The 26,778-nt window shown below is 63.8% G+C and overlaps 3 protein-coding genes and 1 long non-coding RNA gene across 4 annotated transcripts; 2 read left to right on the forward strand and 2 right to left on the reverse strand.

Moving 5' to 3' along the window:
• Positions 1-4,746: 4,746 nt before the first annotated feature.
• Positions 4,747-9,848, reverse strand: LOC123392804. Its single transcript, XR_006607500.1, has 2 exons — positions 6,354-9,848; positions 4,747-5,883 (listed from the first exon to the last, which is right to left on the reverse strand). It is a non-coding gene; the product is annotated as an uncharacterized LOC123392804 (long non-coding RNA).
• Positions 9,849-9,914: 66 nt separating this feature from the next.
• PPP1R26 (protein phosphatase 1 regulatory subunit 26) lies at positions 9,915-18,378 on the forward strand. The gene is made up of 2 exons (XM_045082861.1): positions 9,915-10,010; positions 12,822-18,378. The coding sequence occupies exon 2, from the start codon at positions 13,340-13,342 to the stop codon at positions 16,844-16,846; it is 3,507 nt and encodes a 1,168-aa protein (XP_044938796.1). The 5' UTR covers positions 9,915-10,010; positions 12,822-13,339; the 3' UTR covers positions 16,847-18,378.
• Positions 18,379-21,074: 2,696 nt separating this feature from the next.
• Positions 21,075-23,656, reverse strand: CUNH9orf116 (chromosome unknown C9orf116 homolog). The gene is made up of 4 exons (XM_045082918.1): positions 23,644-23,656; positions 23,418-23,538; positions 22,531-22,609; positions 21,075-21,488 (listed from the first exon to the last, which is right to left on the reverse strand). The coding sequence occupies exons 1-4, from the start codon at positions 23,654-23,656 to the stop codon at positions 21,288-21,290; spliced, it is 414 nt and encodes a 137-aa protein (XP_044938853.1). The 3' UTR covers positions 21,075-21,287.
• Positions 23,655-26,778, forward strand: MRPS2 (mitochondrial ribosomal protein S2). The gene is made up of 5 exons (XM_045082919.1): positions 23,655-23,716; positions 23,759-24,165; positions 24,289-24,414; positions 24,956-25,085; positions 25,711-26,778. Exons 1-5 carry the CDS (start codon positions 23,655-23,657, stop codon positions 26,294-26,296), a joined length of 1,311 nt encoding a protein of 436 aa, XP_044938854.1. The 3' UTR covers positions 26,297-26,778.

Genomic DNA, 26,778 nt, shown 5'->3' on the forward strand with positions numbered 1-26,778 from the left:
TCCCAGGGTGGGAGAGGTTCTGATCCTGCGCCTCTACTGCTTAAAGCTCGTCTGCAGCCCCTCGCTGCATTCCAACTCAAGCCTGAGTGTGCCTGGCCCCAAGCTCCCCCAGCCTTAATTCACACTGTACTGGCCGATTCTCACCACCCTGATCGCCCGTCCACTGTGGCTCTTAGAAGGCAGGGCTGGACTCCTGCTTTCCCCGCATTGCCGTGGTCTGGCACCCAGAAGGCACGAAGCAAATGCCTCCCGAGTCCATTTTCACTTTCTATTAGGATCTAGCCTACGCCAGGCTCAGAGACCGCGCTGCACATTCACGGGCCTCCCCCAGGCGGGACTTCGAGAATCCCGCACACAGCCGAGCGCCGGTTGTAGTACATGCCAGGAAGGAAGGCGCCAGGCTGCAGAAAGCCTTCGCCTGGGACGAACCCCTGAACCGAGGCGACACTGGAGCCACACATCTTGGCCTCAGGGGCGCCTGGCACCGCCTCGGGCCACCCCGCCACCCCCGCTCCCCAGCACTTTGTGCGGCAGGCAGGCCGGGGAAGGCGTGGAGCTCTTGCCCAGCTCTTTCTGAGGCCCCAGGCCCCTGGGCAAAGTGCAGGGTGAGTGGGAGCTGTTTGTCTAACAGCTTTATTGTGTGTGATCTAACACAGACAGCTGCCTGGTCACCTCCCTGAGTGCGAGCAGGCCCGTGACTTCTAGCGTGTTCACCACATGTGCAGGCTCGCCACCGCCGACCGATCCGGAACAGTTTCCTCCTCACAAAGAGAGACCCCACTCCCGCTAGCCAGCGGCCCTGAGTCCTCCGCCACCCACCCCAGCCCCCAGTGACGACGACTCTACCCTCGGACTCTAAGACATCCCTGAAGATGATGGGCTGCTAGCCTGAATGAGCGCCCGGGCTCGGCCCCGCTCACCCTGAGGCCTCCCGGGTGCAGGTGGAGGCCGGCCCCTCAGAGCCCACGGACCCGCTTCCCCGTGGTCCTGCGCAGAGCGGCAGGTTTCCGTTCCAGATCCCAGTGGAGGGCAAAGCGGGGGTCGACGCCTGCTGGGTGTGTCCTTCCAAGACACCTGACCATTGTCCGTCAACCCAGCCTTGGAAGTCAGGTCGGGGAGAACGGAGGGCAAGGGGCCGTGTGCGCCTGCGCCAGCCCGGCCCCCCGGGACACACTGATCGAGTCTCGGGAGCTTCTGAGCAAGACGGCCGATACCCCAGCCAGAGCTGAGACAGGACAAATCACCATCCAATGGAAGCCAACAGTACCGACGGGCCGGGCAGGGAGGCTGGGGCTGGCGCTGTGGGCTCGGGAGAGTCAGGCAGGGAGCTCCGGTCTGAGGGTAGCCCCCGCTCCTCCGTGTCGGGCGCCCGGCCCTGTATGAGAGAGCTCTCTGCGTAAGAGCTTTTGCCCCATTAGACGTCAGATCTCCTCTGCTGCTGCTTCTTTTACTGCCTTTAAAGGAAACCCAAGTAGGTCCCAGCTCCATAAACTTGCCCTTGTTAAATGTAAGTCCAAATGTGGTGCAGAGTGACCGTGGTATGAGCACGGGCCTGACTTAGGACACCGACTCCACAGCTGAGATCCTCCCTTGTGAGGGGAGGGGGCTTCCAGATGGTCTGCAAAGCCCCTGCCAGGATTTAAGACTCCCCTTCATACATCGGCAAGACCCACACCACACCTCGATGGGCGTGACGACACTCCTGGCTGCCCCCTCCTTCCAGACTCCTCCCAGCCACGGAGTCTGGGCAACGGGCAGGGTGGGTGGCGCACGGGGTCAGAGCCCCCTTTCATTCTTAGAAGTAAGCCAGCAAGAGCCAACGACCCAAGGGGGTAGAAGAAAGGACATGATACACAGATGGGAAGCAGGAGAGAAACAGGAAAAGCAGAGGAGAGACCCAATCCAGAAAGGGCAGAGGGGGACCCACAGGGCCCCCCACGCAAACCAAGAGCACTATGAAGACGGGAATTCTGAAGGCTGCAGGCTGCCTGTGGGGACAGTGAGCCGCGACATCCTGGGCTGCCGTCTGGGGACCCACAGTTCCAAGGGCTTCCCCTCCGGGAGCCCCTGCAGGTGCAAAGCATGGGAAGACCCCCACATCCCTGGCAGTGAGGAGGGGACCCCCAGAGCCTTCTCCAGCACTCCCTTCCGCTGCAGCTGCTCCGGCGGGGACCCGGCCGTGAGCCATCCTTCCGCTCACATTTGGTGGCTGGGGTCCTGAGTAAAGAGAGCCCAGCCCGCGATGCCAGCGACCCCGCAGCCCCGCCCTGTTCCCCCCGGAATGGCAGGAAAAACGCAGGGCTCTTCTCGTGGCTGGCCTGTCTTCCCAATGAGGACCCCAATGCTGTTATTCCCGGAGCTGACCAAGTCGGCTTTTAAAAAAAGATATTATGGTGAATTCACAGCTTTAAACTCCTTGTGTGCTTTGGTCCCTTGCAACGGTCTCTACCATAGCTCAGGTCGTCCGGTCTCTGGCCTGTGCGGGCCTCCTCGGCCAGCAGGAGGCGGTTGCGGCTCCTATTCAGGGAGCAAGACCCGCCTCAGCAGCCAGAAGATGCCATCGGAGCAAACATGGCCGTACACTAAGTTCCTACCTTTTTCTCTGGACAGGACCAGAATCCTGGTCACAGCGGGACACACTGAACGAAGCTCTGTCTGCCGTCAGCCTGCCCTTAAACCCCGGGGTCTCCAGGCCCCCGAGGACGGGGAGCCCAGCACCAGCTCCGTCTCCAGCAAGGGCAGGTGGGCCCAGATGTTTCTCGGGGGGGACGGTCTGAGAAGCTGGCCTCTCCCGCCATCACAAACACTCCGTTCCCAGTTCCTTGGCCTCCTCAGTCTGGGGGCCGAGGCGGGGTCTCCGAGGGCACTGGAAGTGACCGCGGCGGGACAGGAACAGCAGCGTGGACGCCGTGGGAAGGCCCAGTGGACAGGCGGTCCACCTCTTCTCGGGTCTGAAGTCCAGCCCTTCGGCCACAGTGCTGGGGGAAGCAGAAGCCGCTGTCCAGCCGCCCGTCTCCGTGTCGCCCCAGCTTTCGGGACCCTGGGCTTCTGTGAGGTACCAGGTAGAGTCCCGTCTGCACGAGGCCAGCATCGGGGCAGCTGCCAGGGCGGGACCACGCATCGGGGAGCGTCTCAGCTGTGACAGCAGTGCTCCCAGCGGCCCCTCAGCCCCGAGGACCTCGGAGAGGGCGGCGGCTCCCACCCTCCGACCACGACCACGAGTAGCTTCTTAGCCACGAAGTTTGCCCAGCTCTCCCCTCCCCTTTAGTCCTTGGGGACAGCAGTGGCCTGGGATCCAACAGGGCCCGACCAGGCGCTGCCGCCTCCCCACCAGCCGAGTGACCTGCTTCCAAGCCTGCGTCCATGGTGAGCCCCTGTGTCAGGGTGACTTCCTGTGGCACAGGGTGTCGGGGATAGAAGGGGGTAGCCCGCCTGGGCCGTGTGCAGGTGGGCAGCACTTGGGGGATGGGGGGCGTGAAAGGCATCTCGGCCCAAGTCGCCGAGCGAACAGCTCGTCACTCGGCTGCTGGTCATGCCCAGCCGGGATGGGGCTCCCCTCTGTCGGGTCATATGGGGACAGAACCCCTCCTCCAAGGAGCCCGCAGACTGCGGTTCTGGAATGTCCAGCTCCGCACTTGGCTCTCATAACGGGGCTCGTCCGCTACGGAAGCCGAGCAGAAGGTGCCAGCCGTGAGTGATCACGCCCGCGCCGTCTCCGCAGCGGCCGGGCTCCTGCAGCTTCGTCCCGGTCCCCGCATCGAGGGGGGTCGGGCCGGGGGACGAGCACACGGGAGCCCGGGCCGCTGGGTGTGAAGAACAGCCACGCTCTCTGGTCACACTCAAGCAGGTGGAACGTTGCCCCACCTAGAAGGGACCACGACGCCCAGGGCAACCCCGCGAGAGGAGCCCTGCCCCCTGCTGCCCCACGCTGCCCCCGGCTCTGCACCCACCCCACCCCTCCTCACCCTCAGCGTCGCACCGGCTCGGTGCTCGGCCCCCTGAGGATTTCCTGGGGGGGGGGGCAATCTCCCTCCTGTGTGCAGAAATGTGACATACGTCCCACGGTGGGGAAGACGGGGTCTGTCTGGGCAGGGGCACGTGCAAGTCAGCCCACCCGGAGCTCCGTCTACACCCGCCCGCGGAGAGCTCCCACCGTGTCCCCTCCTGACCGCACAGCCTCACCCACAGTGCAGACCTCTTGACCCTGGTCGACGCATGAATGACAATTCCCGGGGTAGGAATATTCCCACATTCTCCCAAAATGTGCCGTGGTGGAAATATTTCTGAAGGTGGTGTGAGTTTGAAGTTAGGGCCTTTGGGAACCAGGAGGGGCCTGGGCTCTCACTTCTTTCTTCTTCTTCTTCTTCTTTAGATTCTATTTGTTTATTTGAGAGAGAAAGTACAAGCAGAGGGAGCAGCAGAGGCAGAGGAAGAAGCAGGCGTCCCGCTGAGCAGCGAGCCGGATGTTGGGCTTGATTCCAGGACCCTGGGATCATGACCCGAGCCGAAGGCAGACGCTTACCCACTGAGCCACCGAGGCGCCCCTCGCTTCTCTCTCCTGGAGGGTCACCTTTCCACGGGCTTCAGGTCCTGGATGGGCCTCTGGGGACAGGGAGGGTAGAGCTCCCCTCGCGAGCCCTCCTGACCCCCCAGCGGCCCCCACGGGTCTGTAGGTCAGACCCGGGGTCCTTTACCAAGCCTGCAGGATACCCCTGACCATCCCACGCCCCGGAAAGAGAATACATATTTAGGGACATGAGTAGACTTCTTTACAGACATAAAATTTTAAAAGCATACAAAATATTAAAAATTGATATATTTTAGATCTAACGTTCTCTACATTGCCTTTCCAAACCTCAGAGAGCGTGCGGCAGATCACCTCTCCTTTCTGCCAAAGGATAAGCGAAACAGAATGTTTTCTGCGGACGGGGACATATTTTGAGCCCTGAGTGACAACTGTCTTGCTTGCTGGTGGCCCCAGAGCACGGAGCCCCCTCAGGACGAGTTTCGCCTGAATTTGTTTCTCGCATCACAACTGCCGTCACATGAGAATCTGGACCATTAAAATCCCAGCTCAGGTCTCTATCGCGAAGCTAGATCTACATAAATCTTAAAATTTCTTGACCTATTTTCTGCAGCCTCTTCCACCAGAGCGTGGTTTGGATAAGACGTCTGAGGAAGACCGAGCGCGCGGACCAGCCCAGGCCTGGGCCCTGGACACAGCGGCGGGCAGCCTCACTACATCCGGCAGCTGCTTCCCAAGATGAAGTCCAGAGAGGCCATGGCAGACACAGGCAGCTGGCCGGATGCCCATGGGCCGAGCCCCAGCCCGAAGGACGCTCCCGGGCCGCAGTCACGGGGCAGCCCACGCGAAGTGGCCCCTGGGCAGGGCTGCAGAAACCGGGCCACTCACGTCCCCAGGCCAATCCCCGTTGCGTCCATAGCACACCCCCCCAACCAGCCCTGCATCTCGAGGGGCGGCAAAAGGGACAAAGGCCTTTTCTCAACATTCTTCCCGCCTTGGAAGGCCCCCCACTCATCCTGGCCCCATGCCCCCAGTCCCACCACCTCCCAGCGCCGGCCCCAGGTGCCAGAGGCCTCCCGGGAAGAGGACAGGAACCAACTTGCCAAAAGCGCCCACTAAGGGGCTTCAGCACCCGTCTTCTGCCAAGAATCAGAGCGAGAAAATCACGTTCCCCTCGACTCTTGATTTGGACACTATCCTGGTCCCTCGCGAATAAATGTGAGGTGACGTGTTCTCATCTCACAACATAGGACGGACGCACGGGGTCCTCCGGAACCTCGGCATCTCGGGGGGCTTCCGCGGGGCTCTCGGGTCGGAGGCCACCTTGTAAACAGGCCATCCCAGCGTCGTGCTGGCCCCTGAAATGGCAAGTGACAACGCTGGGAAAAATTCATGCCGATTCTCAGAACCTGACACTCAAGAAGTAAAACTGAACGAAGCCATTAAAAGCCATTCCTGAGGTGACAACTTTTTACAGTTGTCTGGGAGAAAGAGAATTTCCGAAGATGGGCTGCAGCGGGCCGAGCCCCCATCCCTGGCTCGGGGAGGGACCCGCGGGCCATGTCCGTCACCCCGCACACTAAATACGTCACCTAAGTTCTGTGCATAGGAAAGCCAAAACGCCCATGACCTTGGGATGAGAAGGGCATGAGAGAGGTCAGCAGGAATGGTAGACAGCCGGGCACGGTCCCCACCGCGGGTCGCTCCCCACAGCCTGAGATCAAGAGTCTGTCCGGCCACCTGCTGCCACCCCTACCCACTCCCCACGGGGCACACGGGCGACCTCATCTTTCCCGGCAAGCCGCGTGCCCACGGCGACGTCACGGACCCTGCGGGCCATCCTGGAGGGTCCTTTCTGTTGATGAGCCGCAACAGTCTTGGTAGAGATGCCCCTGGAGGCGTTGTGTGAGCACGACCTGGGGCCAGACGGGGACGCAGCAGGGTGACGGGGTCTCGGGGGCGGTCCAGCTTCCTCGAGTCGGGGCGCCTCTCATTTGCGTTTACGAGAGCATCAGAGCTCTGTGAAGGGAAACAGACCCTCTCGGGACGGGAGAGGATTTTTGTTTGTTTGTTTGTTTTTAAGAGTGACTGACTGATGTCAGAGACCGGGTGCAAGGGAAGGGAGGCGGCCGGAGAGGAAGAGATGCTCCGGCCGCCTCCATGCTGATCGCGGAGCCCGACGGGGTGCCGGATCCGGCCCGAACGTCAGGACCTGAGCAGAAACCAGGAGTTGGTGTTTGAACCGACTGAGCCCCCTGGGCGCCCCACCAGGACAGTTTCGATAAAAAACAGATGCGTCTTCTCATCCTTCCCAGGAAGAAGTGGCCGTGCGCAAGACGTGCAGCTTCCAGAAGCGGAAGATACGCGTGGTGCACACAAGTGCATGCCTAGATGCTTGGGGGGGTGTGCGAGCGTGTGCGTGCGTGTGCACGTGTTGGTTTGTCTGTGTGCGCACACTGTGCGTGTGTGGGTGGGTGCTGCGCGTGGTGCTACGTGTGTGCTATGTGCACAGGGTGGATGGACATGAGTGTGGGTGTGTGTGTGCATGTATGTGCGCGTGTGGGTGTGCATGTGGGGGTGTGCATCTGTTTGTGGTGTGGGTGTGCGTGTATGTGCGCGTGTGGGTGTGCATGTGGGGGTGTGCATACCTGTTTGTGCGTGTGGGTGTGCGTGTGTGCGCGCGCATGTGTATTGGTGCACATGTGCGTGTGCGTGGGTGTACATATGTGTGCATGCGTGGGGGTTGCGGAGCGTGCGGGCACGCGTGTGTGGCTGGGCATATGCCTGCCGGGCGTGCGCACGTGGGGAGGCTCCCTGAGTATTTGAAGGCTGTGCACCAGACAGACATGGAGAAACTCTCTCCCTTTGAAGACACCGACTCTTCCCACGACAGGTTTGGCTCCTGGTTTCCTCCCATGGACTCCGTGCCCTCGTACCTTACACAGTTCTCGTATTTTGAAACTCAGCCGTCAACAGGTGAACGCTGATGAAACCTTGGCGTGGTGAAAGCCGCCCTAGGCCTCGACCCAGAGCCAGAGCCCGTATTGGGAAACCCAATGGATCTGGCCGCGCGCACATTCACAAGCAGAAGCTGAATTCCAAAGTTAAAAGATGAACTGAAACATCGATGTGACGCACAGGAGTGCCCGGGAGAGATGGGCTAAGTCCCTTCAGGGACAGAGCTCTGGAGTCAGAGGAAGACACAGAGCCCAGGAGGAAAACAAAACACGCGCGGGGATGTGTACAGGCAAGTTCCCCAACAGCCACCAGCAAAGTCGAGATGCTCACCGTCTCCAGGGCTAAAGGCACAGAATCAAAGCAACAAAAGGCCTGTTCTCCGAGACCAGACGGAACGTGCAGTGCGGCCAGGAGACAAGGGGCTGTGGGGACACAGTGAGGGAGACGGCACCAGCTGGCGCCTCTGGAGGGCACCTTGGCAAAATGCATGGTCACCCCTCAGTGTCTGTTTCTGGAATTCACTCAGGCAACTTCCAGTGACATACAGCAGCCCCCACCTCAGTTCCCATGGCTGCCCCAGTCCGGACGCAGGTGACCCTTCTTCCGACGGATGCCCACCCCCCACCCCACCCCCCCACAGTGGCCTCCGGCTGCACCACGCACCTGCACCCCGCACCTCCCTCCTCCCACCGTGTGGGCCTCTCATCCTTGCATGGTGTCCAAGAAGGGTGAGCCCAGGGTAATGTGGCATCTGGAGAGCGAGACCACAGCCAGGTGACTTTATCAGGGGGCGTGGTTACTGTGGCCCTATTTTACTATCAGCTGCGTGGTCATTCCCTTCCTGTGCCTCATGTACAAGCTGGCTCGGACCGCGGCTCTGGCCGTGCAGGAGAGGATGGAGTCCGTATAGGGCTCAGCACTCTCCATGGTTTGAGGCAGTCGCTAGGGGTCTTGGAACAGGTCCCCCACGGATAAGGGGTGGGGGGCAGCGCTACCTTGCCATCGGAGATGTTCATCACAGCACCACTTAAAAACCGTAAAGAAACCTGCCACAGTAGTTACGGTCCGTATCTCTGCGTAGCTACGTTATTAATGAGATCCGTCTTCTCAAACTCCTTGTGATGAACGCCTATTACTCTCACAGTGAAAACCATGGTTTGTTAAAGGAACTCTCGGAAGCATTACAACAATGCTTTCATGGGTTTCTTGACACTTGGCCCCCAAACTCCCCAGACCCGTAAGATTAGAACTGCCCCCCCCACTCCCTGTGAGAAAAAGCCTCTAGTTCTCACCCTGTGAAACCTCTGGAACTCACCAGATGGAAAGGAACCCCAGCAACCTCCCCAGAGGCATCTTGGGGGAGGCCACGGAGGCCAACAGGTGACAGATGGTCACCAGCCAGGCTCCCACCGCTCGGGCCCTGGGACCCCCAGCAGCCCCCGCAACACACAGGCTGTGAGCAGGGGCGTCTGAGCCAGGAGGTCCCATGGCCTGGGAAGAGAGCAGAACCGGACCCCGGGGTGCTTCTGAAGACCAGCTCCCGCCCCTCTGCAAACCGGCCATCCGCGATGTCTCTTCCACATGCCTCTGCCCGTTTGAAACAGCTGCGGGTCAGTGCACAAACCCAGCCACGCACTGCCCACCCCTGCGAGGCCAGAACCCCAGCCCCACAGGCCAGGCCCAGGGCCCGCACTCCCAGGTGCTCAGAGACCCGCTCTGGAGGGGCTGAGCCATGCTTGCCTTGCCGACTCCTACCTGCCCCGCTTCCCTGAGCGGGTTACTGGCCCAGCCTCAGCTTTCTGGGGTTCCTGATCTCTTTCGGGTGAGAGCAAGCGCCACAGCTACGGGCACAGGCGGCTGGCGGCCTGGGCAGCTTTGCTGGAGAGAAAGCCGGCCCTGGAGCAGGCAGCCTGGGCGACGTGGGCTTGGGGGAGCCGAGGTGGGGCGGTTTCCAGGACCCCCGGCAGGCTCAGCCAGGAGCTCAGGGCGCACTCCGGCGCGGGGTGGGGGGCAGGAGGACCGCGCCGCGGGCTCGGTGCCAGGCGCACAGTGGCCACTCGTGGAGGAACTTCTAGTAACACTGCAGCGGTCATCGCAGCACCGACGTCAGGACGGACCGCCCCTCCGGGTCCCCACCTTCCAGAACTCACTGGGCGCGCGCAACGCCCCCCCCTGCCCCGCGCCGCGCCGGCACCCCAGGGACAGGGCGGCCCCCGCCCCCAGCAGGGCGGGCGGGGGGTCACACGTCAGCCACCCCGAACTCCCCGGCGCGGGGGCGTCCCGGGCCCGAGCGAGCGTGGGCGCGCGGGCGGGACGCAGTGGGGGGAGCGGGGGGCGCGCGGGGCGCGCGGGGCTGGACGCCGACCGCGGGGGGGAGGGCGCGGGCGGGGGCGCCCCGCAGCCGGCCGGCAGGTGGGCGCGCGCTCGCGGGCGGGGGTCCGGCGGGCCGCGCGCCTCCCCCGGAACTCGGCCGTGCCATTCCCATGATGCCCAGCCACCGGGCACGGCTTCCGGAGCGCGGCCGCCGGTAGGTCCGGGGAGGGGGCGCCGCCGCCGCCGCCCGCCCCGCCCCCCGGCCCCGGCCCGCCGCCTGCCCGGCCCTCCCCTCCCCTCCCCACTCCGCCCTCCCCTCCCTCCCCGGGGCGCGCGCGCGCGCGCGAGCGGCGGGCCGGGGGCGGCGGCGGGCCGGGGCGGGGCGAGCGCGGCCGGGCCGGGGGTCGGGCGCGCCGGGGCCACCGCCTGGCCGGGGCGGGGGGAGCGCCCCCGAGGCGGCCCCGCGTCCCTCGGAGGCCGCGGCGCGGGGCGGGCGAGCCCAGGTGCGCGCAGGTGAGGCCCGGCGGCCGGCGCTTCCGGCCTGGCCCGGCTCCCCGCCCCGAGCGCGGCCGCGGGCACGGCCCTCCGGCGGAAAAGCGGCTCCGCCCCGCGCCGGGCCGCGGCTTCCGGGAGGGTCGCGGGGCCCCGGCCGGCCCCTGGTCCCTGCGGCCCCCGGCGCCCGGGTCCCCGCGCATCCCCGGCGCAGACCCGGGCGCAGGCCGGCCCCGCCCCGCGGGAGGTGCTCGAGCGCACCTGGCCGGGCGCCCCGGGGGCTGGGGGTTGAGGGGGCCGGGCCGGCAGGGAGGTCACCCCGCCCCACGCCCCCAGTCACAAGCCGAGGCCTGGCAGCTTCACCCGGGGAGGGGTCGAGGCGACCCCGTAGAGCCTCACCTCCCGGCAGGCCCACGCCCACTGCGGGCTCTGGCCCTCCCTTGGGGCCTGGTACACTGCCCGTCCTCTCCCGCACCCGGGGGTGGGGAAGCTGCCACCCGAGAGGGAAGACCCGGAGCTGAACCGCTTTTTGGTGAGCCGAGAGATGCATCTGGGGACATTCGGTGCAGGGGTCCAGCCTGTGCGGGTGACGAGCCCAAGCCAGAGTCGGTCCTCCCTGGGGCTCGGTGTGGAGACTCAGAAGGTGTCCGTCCGGGTGCCCTCCACTGCTTTTTCAACGTCAGCACCACCAGGCTTTGGGATGCAGGGCTGGGTGCCCCCACAGCCTCCGTGCACACCTGGCTCGGGCTCTGGGGGCGAAGCCAGAGCCCCCAGCTGCAGCTCCCCATTCTCTTCAAGTATAGTTTTGGGGAGTTGTTCAGAATGATTCATCTTCCGTAGTTGATTGTTTCAAAGCCACAAGCTGTCGCTGGAGATTCCCTCTGAATTTTTCACCTCAGTCTTGCATGAGGGGATTTGACAGTTCAGAGCTTTGCTCACAGGGAGCCCCGGGGGAGTGGGGTGACGTGGTCAGTAGAGACCAGCCTTCTCCCCCGTCCCACGCCACGGCTTTGCTGCCTAGTACAGAACTTGCGGCGGCCCAGCGCCTTCCCGTTCATCCCCGGGCCCGTTTTTTTAAAGTCGTATTATTGCTACTTAAGGAGTTAACATTCTCGGTTTAGACCTCACAGACCGAGGCCGACACGAACGTCTCGGAATCTCGTTCACTCTGCCGAGGCAGCTCGAACAATGAGCGCAGCAGTGTGGGCACCGGTCCCCCGGCCCGTGCAGAGACCCTCTCCTGACCCTTGTCGTCCCCACTGCTCTGTGTATGGGGAACCTCCCCGGAGGATGACGCCCCAGGAGAGGCCGTGGGCCACAGTGGGACCCTGAGTGTGACAGGGGGCGAGCACCTTCACGTGTTTCCTCCAGCACCCAAGCTGTGGCCCCGGATAGTGGTGAATTCGTGGCGATTAACGGTCTTCGGTCTTTGGATTAAGTTTTCCCAAACTTGAATTTCAAATTCATGCTCTATTAAAAAAATTAAATTCATGCTCTATCAAAAAAACTAAAAAACCTTTACTAGCTGAACCTTCAGCCTCTGAAGCAGATGATTCTGGTTTTCTTTAGCATGGCAGTCCAAAGTCTATTTCAAAAGTGGGCAAAGGATGCTGGGGGGTAGGGGAATGAAGACGACGAAATCCCTGAAAGGCTTTGCAAACGTTGGCTGTGATGTCGTCCCCCTAAAAGTGGCCTTGAGAATTTCAAGGAATTGCAATAAATGCTTTCACATGACCGTTTCACTCTTTGGGCCTGAATCCACAGTAGCAAAGAGCACGCTTCTGGATTCACGGTGCCCTCTGGTTAATCGTCGGTGGCACCTGCGTGGGCATGTCTGTGCCCAGGTGGCCGGCCACACTGTCTCGGGAAGGACCGAGTGTGTAGATACAAGATGATGTGCTTATCGGGACAGAAGCTCCCGGTGGAGGAGGACCTTTGTCGAAAGCAAAGCCAGTAGGCAGGCCCGCTCCAGCCCACCCGGTGAGGTTGCAAGGGCGGTGACAGCCCAGCATGGCACTGTTATGGGCGGCGGTCGCTTCCCTGTGCCTGCAGGTGCTTCAGAGCTGGTCTCCGGCATCCCGTGTGCTCCACATTCCCATTTTGGGGAGGGGGTGTGGGTGGTCAGGAGAGGCAGGAGCAACAGGTTAGGAAGGAATGGTCATGTGACACGTCACACTTTCTAAGTGACCCTTCCCTGAGCACGCAGCGCTCCCCTCTGCAGCGGCGGTCCCTGACCTCTAACGGAAAGGCCGTGTGCGAGCAGGCCTAGATGCTGTTCCCAAGACCAGCCCGAACCCACCTTCAGCCTGAGGTGCGGGCCTCGGAATACCCAGACAGGATGGAAGAGGGCACAGGACAGAAGCGGCACAGGCCGCTTCTCTGCTAATGAGCTAGACACAGCAGTCCGGGCCCATGAGACTGCCTGACGGCTACACCTCTGACATTTTTAATAAAAAGGCTTTAACATGACTGACTCGGGACGTTCGGGGAAGTTGTTTCTTAATGGCTCACCTCACGTCACTTTCTGTTTCAGGAGCTTGTTTGTCGCGTCAAGAATGAAACGACCCTGCAAAGTCTCGCGGCGCTTAGAGTCTCGAAGCCCTTCTTTGTGACCCGAGGAGAAGCACGTGTGGACCTGATCGCGCGGCACCTCCGGACAGCCTCGGTTGGGACCAGACCCCATTTCCCTCACAGAGAAGATGGACGGCGGGAGCAGGAGCGTGGGCCTGGAGGGGACACCGGCGTGCGGTCCCGCGTGAACACGGTGCCCGCGGCTCAGAGCGGTCCCGCACTCAGTCTCCGTAGTCGGCCTCCCCCTGCCGCAGAGCACATCAAGGCCAGGAAGCATGAGTGACCTGCCCGGCGCCACCAGCTCGCCTGGCATCAGCCTCTGACCCGGCCCTCTGGACTCTGGCCCGGCGGGCGGTTCCCCCGTGGCCGCGTGGCCCAGCAGAATGGCATCCTACCAGCGTCCTCTCTTTCCATCCAGGATGTGAAAGGAGCAGCAGAATAAAGACCCGCCACTCTGCACGCCCCTCCCCGTCCGCTAGAATGTTCCTCATGAACGCCCCTCCTGTGGTCGCTCTCCAGTCCAAATGGGAGGCCTTCGGCACACCAGGAAGCTTTAGGTTTCCTGGGTGCTTCTCGGAGCCGAAGGAGGGCGTCTCGAGAGCTCCGGTGAGTGCGCAAGTGCGGATGGTCATCAGCGCGCTCCGGGGCGACCAGGCTGCTCCGGGCATGAGCGATGAGCTTGCCGTGCGCAGAAGCCAGAGAGCGGAGAAGGGCCAGGACGCCAGGCTGGCCGCCACCCCGACGTTTACTGCCTGTGGTCTCGGCACTGATTTGGTCCCTTCGAGGGACGAGGACACCGCGGACTTTGGCCCCTTGGTGCTGGACTCGGACAGCGACGACTCCGTGGACCGGGACATTGAGGAAGCGATCCAGGAGTACCTGAAGGCGAAGAGCGGGGCCACGGAGCGGGGCGGGCGGCCCAGACCGGAGATTCCTCTGAGCAGCGCCCTGATCGCCCCGTGTCCCCCAACGTCGGCACCCAGCCCGGGAGGCAGCCCTGGCAGCCGCGCGGGAGCCAGCCAAGACCGGGGCTCCGCCTCCCCGGTGAGCGTTAGCAGCGACGACTCCTTCGAGCAGAGCATCCAGGCAGAGATCGAACAGTTTCTGAACGAGAAAAGGCAGCACGAGACCCCAAGGTGCGACGTTTCTGTGGACGCGAAACCAGACCTCAGCGATAATGCGGTCAGATCAGCATTTAGATCCGGCAGAGAGACGACGGGCAAGACACATCGGCAGGAAGTGATGGGAGCCTGCAAAGACTTTCTCTTCCGGAAACCTCCCAGGCTAGCCAAGGTGAGCGCACGGCCCCGAGGCCTCCAGTCCAAGGCCACTGCCGAGCCAGAGAGCGCGGACCCCCGCCCTGCAGAAGCAGCACAGAATAAAGGCGCGGTCAGGAGGAGCGGGGGCCCTGGGCGGAGGGCCAAGCGAGCCAAGAGCGCAGCCCTGGTGTCCAAGGCGTCCGGCTCCAGCAGCGATGACGGCATTGAGGAGGCCATTCAGCTGTACCAGCTGGAGAAAAGGAAGGAGGCAGGCGGAGACCCACCGCCCGGACCGCTGCTCAGAGAGGGGAAGGAGCCTGGCCCTCCCACACGCAGCACAGGCCATGCCACAAAAGGTGCCTTGCCTGAAACCCGCAGGAAAACACTAGGCAGGAAGAAGCCCACGGCCCCAAAGGCCGTGGACCTCAGCCCAGGTGGCCCTGACCCTGCCCACCCCTCCAAGCCACCCAGAGACCCCAGAGCTGCTGAACCCGAGCTTGCGGAACGGCCGCCATGCCGGGCAGACACGTCCGCTGAGCTGATGTGTGCCGAAGCAATTTTGGACATTTCCAAAACCATCCTGCCAGCCCCCGCGGTGGGCATTGAGAGACCCCTGCCCGCCAGCCCACTCTCCTGCCCCCTGACCGTGCCCTCGCGCTGTGATGGGGACAGCAGCTCCGTGGACAGCAATGACAGCATAGAGCAGGAAATCCGGACGTTCCTGGCCCTGAAGGCACAGTCAGGAGCTTGGCTGGCCCGAGCGGAGAGCTGCCCGCAGACCACTCTGAGCCCAGCACCGCCACCTGGCCCCGGGGTCCCCAGCTCTAAAACGCTGGGCCTGTCGCTGAGCTGCAAAAGGAAACGCAGAGGAGGCAGCCATGCCGGGCCACCGTCCACACCCAAGAAAGCGAGAGAGACGGCGCAGGAGGGCGCCCGGGATCCTGACCACAGCCCAGCAGGCGCACAGCCTGGCCAGGCCCCCAGGGCAGAAGGCCAGAGCAAGGGCCAGCCCATCCCCTGTAGGCCACGTGAGCCGGGCGACCAGCACGGTGGTCCCGGGGGCAGCCTGTGGCCCGGCCACGGGAACACGGCCCCAGCACAGGGTGCCAGTGAGCGGGGCAGCTCTGAGGACAAGAGCAGCTCCCTGGACAGTGACGAGGACCTGGACTCCGCCATCAAGGACCTCCTGCGGTCCAGGCGGAGGCTCAAGAAGAGGTGGAGGGACCCCAGAGCCGCGCGCAAGAGGAAGGTCAGGTTCAGCACCACCGAGCCCCAGTTCTTGCATAAACTCGGCGGCTTCCGGAGAGAATGGACGGACAGAAGCCCCCACCTGTTGAAAAGCTGCCTCTCGAAGCCCAAAAAAGACAGCAGGGAGAACCCGGGGAAAAAGGCCCTGAGCCTCTCCTGCAGAGACCCGGAGAGAACCGCAGCGGACAGTGCGGGCCCCGGCGATGTGCCCCCGGCCCTCCCGCTCCGGAGAAGAGCGTCTGAAGGGAATCTGTTCTTCCGTGAAGCCGCCACCTGCGAACTTCAAGGCGCAGCCCCTGGCCCCCAGCCTCCGCCCGAGGACAGCAGCTCTGTGGACAGTGATGACAGCATCGAGCTGGAGATCAGGAAGTTCTTGGCCGAAAAGGCGAAGGAGTCCGGGAGTGGCTCAGAGGCCCCAGGAGGGGGCCCAGCCGCCCCACGGATGGGGAGTGTGCCCAGGCCAGAGCTGCCGTGCCGGAAGGGGCCGGCGCCCACCCTGGCCCCTCATCCCGGGGTGTGCACGCGGAGCCAGCGGGGCAGGGGCGGTCCTCAACCGGCCGGAGGCCCGGGGGGTGCGGGGAGAGCCTTCCTTCCAGGCGGGAGGAGCGGCCCCCGAACAGAGCAGGCCTGCCTCCCCAGAGCCGTGGCCAGGCACACCAGCACGGCGGGGGCCCTGTCTGCCAAAGGGTCGGCTGCTGGTCGGCGACTGGTTTGTACCCACAAAGATCAGAGCCCAAGAGGGACCGAGCGTGCCAGGGAACGTGCTCTCGGCTCGCTGCCTGCTCGAGCCGAAGCGGGCACCCGGGCAGAAAGCCCCGGCGTGGCCATTGCTGTGACGACCCAGGGCCAGAGCCCACGGACTCGGAAGCCGGGAGCAGATGGGCTAGGGAGCCCGCAGGCCAGCCTCGCCCTCCCGTGGGCCAACTTCGCCCACCAGAGTGGGCTGCAGAGCACGTGGGCGCTGAGCCCAGAAGGCAGAGAGGCTGTGTGGAGAGGGGGCCTCGGCGGCCAGCGAGAGCAGGGGCCAGAGGGCCAGGACCCCAAGAAAGGCCTGCCCTTCTCGGGCTTCTCCTCCCTGCTGTCCACACAGCTGTTCCACTTTGGGAAGAGCGTCTCCTGGGGCGGCAAGCAGGCCGGCGTCTTCAGCCCGCCCCTGAGTCTGCCCCTGCAGGGCCCGGCCTTCTCAGCCTTCAGAGAGACCCCGGCCGGCCACAGCCCTGTGTTTGGAGGCGCGCCCCTGCTAACAAAGAAAGGGGGGGGACACTGGCCCGGCCGGAAGTCCCAGGCGGCGTGCGGTTTGCAGGCCAGGAGGAACTCGGGCTCCGAGGAGGACGTTCTAGACCTGAGGTACAGGCGGGGGGCCACCAGCGGAGGCAGCCAGGCCCAGGAGGCCTTGGGGAGTGACTCCAGCGAGCTCAGTGACACCTCCGTGGAGGAGGGCGGCGGCCCGGGGGCCAAGGGCAAAGCCCTCCAGCCATGAGGCCGCTCGCGGGCTCCGTCTTCCTGGGAAGCAGACCCGCTTGTGCCCATGCGGTGTGTGACACTCCCCACACCGGGACGGAACCCGGAGGCTGCTCTGCACCGCCCTGTACATACTCCGTCCACTGGGAGCGATGGGGTTACTTAACGGATGTGTCCTGGAATATTTGAGTTTTGTAGCTTTTTTGTAAATTATTTAAGTGCTGTAAAAAATATTTTTGAAAATAACCGTTGTTCGATTTTGTAGGCCCGGGCCTCGCCGTGGCTTTCCATGGCATGCAGGTAAGCGTGAGACGAGCAGACATGGGACCATCGTAGCCAGGGGTGACGTGACCTGACTCTGATAGTTCAGGGCAATTGCGTTTGGGAAGGGCTGGCTGCGCCCGGGAAGGTAGCAGTCGCCACCGGCCCGCCCTGAGAATCACAGAGGCACCCGCAGAAGTCTCCGCTGGGAAGCTGCCGAACAGCACTTGGAGCATAAAGGCGCCTTGGCCCACGAGGCCAGAGTGAGGCCTCTGGACTCTACATTTGTGGCCTCAATTGGAAAACATCTCAAAGCACAAAGGCCAGTGAGAGCACGACTGGCCGTCCCCTGTTGCATGTGGAAATGCCACGTGAGGCTTCGGCGGCACACGAGGTCCACACCTGAGCCGGTGGTATTTCACACCCAGCCCTGTGCGACCCCTGCGTGATTCTAGCAGCTCAATAAAGCTCTTTTTTATGGGAGCCACTGTTCTCCAGTCTTAGTCACAGATCCGAAGGGTAACAGACAACGTGTGTGTTCTCAATGTCCTCCTCTTGGCCTGGGCACTGGAACACACAAGAATCCAGCCACTTGGCCGATTCTGGTGCCCAACGCTGCAAGCACCAGGCACGAGGCCCTGCACCCTCCCGGGACCGGGGCCTCATCAAGGTGGGCTCACACCATCCAGCAGACACGCCTGGTGGCTTTCCCAGAGCCTGCCTTCCCCAGGCAGGACCAGGGACTGGCCCCGCGCGGTGCATGGTCAGGGGCAGGGCGCCCGGCCTCGAGGTGTGTTTGAGCCGAGCTGCAGCGCCTTGCCAGGTGGAGAGGAGCGGGGCTCCCCGTGCCTTCTGCTCAGAGGCAACCCGTGGGGCGGGCGCTCAGCGGTCACGGCGGTGCCGTGCGGCCGTCCAGCAGACTTCGGCAGTGACCCCAGTCTTCATGGCTCTCCACTGCCGTTTGGCTGTGATGGACTCAGAGCAAGGTTGACTTTGCAGCTCAGTTTAGCCGGCGTTGAACACGCGAGTGAATTTGCCGGGATTTAGCCGCACGGCACCCCTGCCCCCACACTGCAGCCTGCCCGGGACGCGTGCGGGCGCCTTTGCCAGCGCCCGTCCAGTTCTTACTCACTTAGGTGCTTCTGGGAGGAAACAGTTCAATTCGTGTAATCCATGCTTTAAATTTAATTTTTAAAGAGTGGTCTTCACACTTGAAAACAAAAATCAGCTTGTTTTGTACATAAGAACTGGGTTTTTAAAAACGCTAATAAATCAAACACTGCTCACGAATCAGCTTTCGAAGCTTGTTTTCCCTGGACTGGCCTTTGTGGGGTGATGTCAGGGGGCCCACCTGTGCATTTAGCCCTGGGCACCCCTCACCCCTGCTGGCTCTCCCCCAGACCCGGCCCCCTTGGCCGTTGCCTCTTTCCTGCCTCCCGGGTTCCCGTGACCCCCACGGGGCCGACCCCCATGCTATGTAGTTCCTGGGCAGCACGGGCCCATGCCCGGGACCCCCGACACCCTCCTGCTCCTGCGCCCCCACCCCAGATCACCTGTGGCGCACGCTGGGGCCGGCGCAGAGGTGTCCCTGCAGCCTGTCTGGAGGCAGGGCTGCAGCGGGGGCGCGAGTGGAGCCCGGCGCCGCAGCGAATTAGCAGAGGCCGGGAGCTGCAGCTCCGGAACCCAGGGGCTCGCCCTCCCACGCAGTCGGAGGGATGCTGCGTTACCAAGTCCAACTGATCGTTAGGAAGCCACCCACTCCCGTCCCTGGGAAGGAGGAGTCTCCGAGTCCAGGGCTACAGGTTCCTTCATTTAATGTAAAGGGGAAAGGCCTGATCTTCCCGTAGGGCATCCTGGGACTCACTGCATCTTTCCAGAATGGGCACGGGTGTCTGGGAGACGGGAGGGGAGGGGCCCTGGCGGTTAGGGAGGGACGCCCGCGCGCCCGCGCCTGCAGAGGGGGGGTTCTTCCACAGACAAGGTGCCGACTCTGACTTGTCAGCAGGTTTTCCCAAACTGAGACGCACCCACACTGGGGAGCCAGGCATTTAAGTTGCTAGCCCCGTAGGCGCCCCTGTAAAGACAGGAAAGTCACTGCGCCTCGATTCCCTGTCCCTGTACAGTAACTGAAGGGCCTGCCGAAGGCCCCCACCGTCCACCACTGCAAACCACGGCCGCGGCTGCTCTGGGCGAGGCCGATCTGGAGCGGGGAACAGTTTATTTGCAGGATCTGTGGGGCTTCTGCTTCTCCGTGCTCTCGACAGAGAGGTGCTCCCCAGGGTTGACACATTTCCTATCTGTTTGGAACCGCGCATTCCGAGTGACTTTAACTGAAAGGCGGAAAGCCGCCGGGCACAAGTCCACAGCGTCCGTGCGAACACATGTCCCGTGTCCCGGGTCCCGTTTCCACCCACCCACGGCCGCACCGAGGGACCAGTCAGTGAGGCCTTCGGAAGCCCTGTTTCTCGGGGTTTCATCTCGTGGTGGGAAAAATCGGCCCCACGCGGCCCGGCCTCCTCGGGGGTGAAGACCGCCTCTCCTGGCCGCGCTGTTGGCAGATGCTGTGCGCCCCGCTCTGCTGTTCTGACCGCAGCGAGAACTTCGAGAGACGTCAGGACCCACATCAGAGAGTGGAGGTGTCCCGCCCCCCACAGCACCCCCGGGGGGTCGAGCTGCCTGGGAACCCAGGGCGCCTTCCTGCCACCCTCCATGAGCCCGCCCACCCACACACCCTTCTCCCCGCATCAAGATTCCAGGTGGAAAACATGCTAAAATGGCCAGGGTCCAAAGCCCGCAGCCCCACCTCCCTGGGCACATCCCAGGTGGGCTCCAACCCAGGGGCTGCAGAGCTGGGGCTCACCCCAGGGGATGAAGTCAAAATCCTCCAAAACCCTAGTGGGCAGACGGGAGCAGGGCCATTGCCCCGGCCGCAGGACCCAGAGGCCGGGAGTCCGAGCTGGAGACGCTCCTGGTCCTTCGGGAAGACGGGCACTTGTGTTCTATCAAAGGTACTGCTGTTTTCATACCCTTGTTCTATGTAGAGGTTCCCGTTAAGGACACCAGAATCGGGCTTTACCTCCTTAGCAGGGTCCGGGGATTGAGTCCTGCATCGGGCTCCCTGCTCGGCCGGCGGGAAGCCTGCTTCTCCCTCTCCCACTCCCCCTGCTTGTGTTCCCTCTCTCGCTGTGTCGCTGTCAAAAAAAATAGATAAAATGTTTTTTAAAAAAAGAGTGTTTGACTTTCTGTGGACACCATTTCCATCCCAAAGTGGACGTTAAGAGTATTGCCGAAATGTTTACTTTTGCATATTAATAATAAAAAGGTTTTAATGAAAAAATAAGCAGGCATGAGGTTTAATCTCTCCCCACTTTCATGGGACAAAAATTTTCGTGGGATGGGCTGTCATCCGTGGTAGGGAACAATGACGTCGCAGGAGCCCGTGCTTCCCAGGCTTCCCACGACCCACACACCGTACTCTCGGGCAGGGAGGTGGGGCGCGGGGTCTGCAGAAGACACCGGCCCAGAGAAACCCACCTCCTGGAGAACCCGCTCGCTACATCCTAGCAAATGTGGGTCAGGAACTACAGAGAGACGTGGGTCATTCCCTGCCTGCTGGTTTTTTAACTTGGTATGAAAAGGGAAAGTGAACCCCCAGAGAGAAGTCCCACGTACGCATCACCGCCTCCACGCATCTGGCCTCCCCCGCCTGCCCCTCAGTGGCTCCTGTGGGTCTTCCCCACACAGCCTCTGGCCTCGCCCAAGGCCCCCAAGCAGGGCACCCAACCCTCCCACTGCGGCCTCCCAGAGTTGGTGCGGATTTCCGCCAGGGAGCTCTGGAACCGAAACCCACTCCATCACTTGTGATGAGTGTAAGACGGCTCCCGGGAGAGACACGGGGACGGCTACCCGGACATTCCCGGCTCAGGCCACGACGCAGGGCCCAGGACGCCGATGGTCCTGCTCCCTGATTCCCGGTGAGTCAGGAATTCAGAATGCAGCAACATTTTTAATGAAAAGTCGAGCCATTAGCATCTTTTCCATCTTAGACATAAAATAGAACAAACAGGGCCTGACAGCCCCGTCTGCGTGTTTTTCTAATCTAAAGAGTAAAAACGTTTTCAGGGAAAGCAGTGAAGTCTGTCCTACAACTGGGCAGGTGATGAGAGAGCGGGGGTGACGCTTCAGACACCCCGCCGGGGTCAGGAGGCCGGCCAATCACAGATGGACGGCTTGCTGACGTTGTAACTGGGGTGGAAGTTGAACCGGTCGTAGGGGGTGATGTAGTTGTCGGGACCCGTCACAATGCTCTTCTCCATGGAGACGTTGAGGGTATTATTCCGGAACATTCCACCAGCTGCAAGTTGTCTGGAAAATTTACTCGAATTTGGATAAAATACTTTCTGGAAGTGAAAAGGAACACTCGGATTAATGGGGTGTTGGAACACACCTGAGTAGTCAGCCGACGGGCATTTCTGGAAGAAAAGAATCTGCAAGAAAATGTCATCTCTGTTCCTAGGAAGCAGAGAAGCCAGGGTGCGGGGGATGGCCTAGTTCGCCCAGACCATGCTGGTTTATACCCCAGGTCTGGGAATAATCACCGACAGTGCCTGCGTTCCCCGTGGGCGGACAGAAGGATGGCCTGTCCCACGTGACCCCCGGGGTCCTGCTCCTACCAACTGGAGAAGTGACCGGACCTCTCTGAACTTCAGTGTTTTCTTCTGTAAGAGCCATCCGTGAGTCTGAACCCTGACTGCAGGGTCGAATCCCTTTAGGGCTTTAAAACATCTCTGATGCCCCTACCCCGCCAGCCCAGGGGCGTGGGGAGGCACTGCCCTTGTGGAGTGAGGCCCCAAAATGGGAGTCGCTACTGTCTTGGGTATGCAGGGGATGCCCATGCCCGTCCACTGGCCCTCCACCTGGCCCAGGAGGGGCACCAGGAGGATTTTAGAAGGGGGTTCTAGACCGCCAGACTGTGAAGTCGACCTCAAAAAGGGGGGTGGGGAGTCCACAAAGGTGCACAGCTCCCCATGTCCACCCGTGTGCCTTGGGCTTGTGTAATCAGATACATGAGCCAGTACTGCCTCTTAAGGTCACAGGTTAATTAAAATCAAGTATTATTCCAGAAAGAAAGCAGCTGTTCTCTTCTTGACCTCAGAACTCACTGCCCTAAGGTGCCAGAGGTCATGGTGCCTGAGTGTGACGGGGGCCAGTCTCCCGGGATGGCTTCACCAGTCCGCAGGCACCTTTTTGATCCGTAAAAGCTTTCACTGCCGAAGTCGCTCCATCACTTATTTATCCCCTGCCCTGTTTGGGAAGGATCAGATGTGCCCCCTCCCACTCTGGGATGCTGGGACTTGGGGCCCCTCCCCACTACCCCTTCATGGTGTGTTGCCCTCCCCAGGAATGGGGAGAGGCTCCGGGATGCACAGGCTTCCCACCTACCGGCATCTCGTGCACCGTGGGGGCTCTGCTCCCGTAGACGGCGTTACTGGTCCTGTACACCGAGACGGCCCTCTTGGTCCTGGCGGTGAGAAACAGCCTGTTTGCAGTTCCTCTAAGGACGCCCAGACCGCAGCCTCAGAACGTCTGGTTGCGGAGCTCTGCTGGGAAGGCCACAGGGTGGCCATGCGCCTGTGCACGTGCGCTCCGTGGGGCTCGGCTCAGCCTCCCCTGCTCGAGGCCACCCCAGCTCTTCCCCAAGGGGGACAAAGCCCCAAAGACCTCCCGGAAGGAAAACGCAGCCGCCGACCCTCCGGCCCTTCTCCTTCCGCCCTCCACTTCTGGGCGCCTGGGGGACACGTCCGCGGTCTCTCGCGCCGACAGACTTTAACGCAGCGGCTGCGAGTCCCAGGTCAGCTCTGCCTTAGGCCACCGGACCTTGGGGGAACGCTGTCCCTCCGCGCCCCAGCGGCCTCTCTCGGAACGCAAGGATGAGGAGGGGCCCTCGCGCCCAGCGCTGCAGAGGGGACTGGGTGCGGGAGGGCCGGGCCGGTGCGGGTCTGAGGTTTGCAGGGGACAGCGGGGGGGCGGGGGGGCGCCGATTCCCATTCCGCAGAGGCTCCCCGCGGCCCAGAGGACCGAGGCTTATCCCCCGCACAAAAGCGGGGGGCGGGGCTTCCCGGCCACCTTGCCCTTGGGAGCCCCCACCCCGACCCCGCTGGGACGCCCGCAGCATCCCCGCTCACTGGGTGCTAACGGCCGACCCCTCCTTGACTTGGGCTCCAGGACAGGCTGCGGACCTGGGGACGCCCGCGTCCGGGCCTGGCGAGCGGAGCCTCCGCCCGAGCCTCTGCGAGGTCAGGCGGCCCCTGACGCGACCCCGTCCTCACCCGTAGCCCCGAAACCACGCCGGGTTGTTGAACCTGGCCGGCAGGTCGTCGTCCACGCGGTAGCAGTCGCTGGTCTTCTGCGGGGGCGCGGGGGCGGGGGGGGCCGGGGCCGGGGCCGGGGGCGCCGGGGGGGTGGGGGGCGCCGGGGGGGCCGGGGCCGGGGGCGCCGGGGGGGCGGGGGGCGCCGGGGCGGGGGGCTCGGCCGCCGCCGCGCACGCTCGCGGGCTCGCCTGGGCCATGCGCCTGCGCTCGGGCTGCGGCGGGAGACCGCGGGAGGCGGTGCGGCGTCCCGTTGCCAGGCGACGGCGGGGTCACGTGACGCCGGCGGCCCGGCCTTAAAGGCGCCGCGCCCGGAGGCGGCGGGCGGTGGGGGCGACGCCCGCGTTCCTCGCCGTCCCGTCCCCCCAGGGGGACCCCAGGCCTCGCGCTTCCCCCGCGGACGGCCCAGCGCCAGCTCCGCGCGGCCGCTCACTGCGGGCCCGGGCGCCGCGGGCCCGGACGTCGTGTCCCCGGCCGGCCGGAGTCTTCGTGCGGCTCCGGGCGCGCCCGTCCCACGGGACGGCCCCTGGGGCAGCGGCTGGCGGTGCGGAGGGCGCGGGGGCGGGCGCGCGGCCCAGCTGCAGCGGCTCCTCCGGGACGGCAGGCGGCGCCGCGCCGAGCAGCCCGGGAGCGGCGGCGGCGGGCGGCGTCCCGGCCCGTCCTGCCGTCCGCGCTATGGCGCCCGCCGTGCCCCGGCTGCTCGGCGCGGGTGAGTGCGCGCGGGCCCCGCGGGCGCGGGCGGGAGGCCGGACGGGCGTCCCCGCGGCGGGGGGGCGGCGGGACCCGCGGGGACCCCGGCCGGGCGCGCGCCTCCAGCCCGCTCTCTCCGCAGGTGTCTGGTCCCGGCCGCTGCGGCCGCGCCTGCTGCCGAGCGCGACCCCGGGGCGACCCCGGCCGGGCGGCAGGACCCTGACGAGCGCCGCGACCTCCGCCGTCAGCGCGCCCGAGGGCAGCACCGGTAAGGCCGGCCCCTCCCCGAGCTCGGGGTTGAATCCGTCGGCCAGCGGGAGGCCGGGGGCCCCGGCTTTCGTCCTGACGCCCTGGGCTGGGGTGCGGGCCGGAAGGAAGGGGCGGCCGGCTTCCCTCTCTTGGCCCCGCAGCCCCGCATGGTCCGCGCGGGGTCACCCGCACCGTAGCGGCGCTGCCCTGCCCCCCCCCCGCACCCTGATGGGTGGCACCCCTGGGGTGGGTGGGAGGAGGGAGACATTACCTCGTGGCTTGGCTCCTTGGGAGGTGACTCCTGATGGGGGGACCGTCCTCTGGTGGCTGGGGGGAGCCGGAAGGACCTCGGAAACCAGCCGGGCCCCTCCTTTCTGGGTGAAGACTGGACCGGGAATCCCCAGGAGCCAAGCGGGGGTCAGACCCGGGCCCCAGGCCGGTCTCCCGGAGAGGACCCATCTGCCGGGCTTCGCTGCCCCTCTCCACCCCCATGTTGCTACCCTCCGCCGTTGGGAGCTGCAGGGGGCCACAGGCCATGGCATCCTCTCCCCCCACCCCAGATGTGAGCGACAGGATCCTCAGTGAGCCCCTCAAGCACTCTGACTTCTTCAACCTCAAGGAGTTGTTTTCCGTGAGAAGTCTCTTCGACGCCCGCGTGCACCTGGGCCACAAAGCAGGCTGTCGGCACAGGTAGCGGACTCCCCGGGCGGGGTATGGCGGAGCCAGGGATCTGGGCAGGACAGTGAGCGGCACCGCAGGAGGCCCTCCTGCCTCGGGATCCTTGGGGTCCACAGCCCCTGTTCCGGTGGCATGGAGCGGGCTGAGTGTCATCCCATTGATGGGGCCACTGAGTCCCAGGGAGAAGCGTTTATCCTCAGACTCCACTCTGGTCCCGGTGTCAGGCTTCATACCTCTGAGGCTCCCGGCCCTAGCAGGGCAGACCCATTGCTGGCAGCTCCTGGGAGCGGGGGGCAGGGGACGGGGGGCTCCAGGGTTGCAGAGAGGAGTCTCGCTGGGATGGCCACGTTGAGGATGTTTTGGAGGGTCGGGGAGGCCAGGGAGGGAGGTGCTCGGAGACATCTAGGGGGACGGTGATGGGACCCAGCTCCCCGGGGCAGAGGAGCTGGACCCAACCCCCATCCCACCCCCACTGCCTCATGGCGGGCTTGCAGATTGTGCCAGTTCCAGGGTTAGCGAACCCCGGAGGGCACGGGCCTCGCGGCCCCAGGGTTGGCCACAGAGGGCCTCTGGGGCCACTGGCCAGGGTTGGCCGTGCACGCGTTGCCCACTCTTGCATGGGTGGGGTCTCCGGCAGGTTTATGGAGCCCTACATCTTTGGGAGCCGCCTGGGCCAGGACATCATTGACCTGGAACAGACGGCCGTGCACCTGCAGCTGGCCTTGAACTTCACGGCCCACGTGGCCTATCGCAAGGGCATCATCTTGTTCATGGGCCGCAACCGGCAGTTCTCGCACCTGATTGAGACCACGGCCCGGGACTGCGGTGAGTACGCGCACACGCGCTACTTCAAGGGCGGCCTGCTGACCAACGCCCCGCTGCTCTTGGGCCCCGGGGTCCGCCTGCCGGACCTCATCATCTTCCTGCACACGCTCAACAACGTCTTTGAGCCGCACGTCGCTGTGAGAGACGCGGCCAAGATGCACATCCCCACGGTGGGCATCGTGGACACCAACTGTAACCCCTGCCTCATCACCTACCCCGTCCCCGGCAACGACGACTCGCCGCCGGCCGTCCAGCTCTTCTGCAGGCTCTTCCAGACCACGATCCACCGGGCCAAGGAGAAGCGGAGGCAGATGGAGGCCCTGTATCGTCTGCAGGGCCCAGTGGAGCAGGGGGCCGGGGGCCAGGAGCCGGCTGCTCCTCCTTCCCTGGGAGCCTAGGCCAAGCTGGACCTGGGTCCCTCCACACCCGCATGCCTCACCCGAGGGAGAGCGGCAGCCCAGCCTGCCGCTACACTGGGAGCCCCTTTCCTGGCTCTGGTCTCTAGCAGGTTCCCTATGGCTCAGGGCATCGCTTGGGTCCCTGCTGTTGGGAAACATTCCCGGCAGCTGCCCCCCACCCCCACCCCAGGGCCCCGCTGCAGACCTGCGGGGCCCGGCGGAGACACAGAGAGCAGGCAGCTGGTCCCGAGAGGACCCGTCAGGAAACATGCTTGTCCTGGAGTCTGAAAAGCCTCGCTCACACCTTGAATTCGGTCCTCTTCGCTTTCCGTTCCCCGCCAGTGAATGCCGGGGCCGGGCTGCTTTGTCACTTTGTCACGTGAGGCCTCAGGGCAAGACCCCCAGAAAATCCCCTCTGGGCTGGGACAGGCCAGGCCCGGCGGGCCACAGAGTCACAGAAATAAAGCTGATGTTTGGACAAA

The sequence above is a fragment of the Mustela putorius genome, unplaced genomic scaffold (genome assembly GCF_011764305.1).
Source record: "Mustela putorius furo isolate JIRA1106 unplaced genomic scaffold, ASM1176430v1.1 tig00000596_pilon_pilon_pilon, whole genome shotgun sequence".
Classification (NCBI taxonomy): domain Eukaryota; kingdom Metazoa; phylum Chordata; class Mammalia; order Carnivora; family Mustelidae; genus Mustela; species Mustela putorius.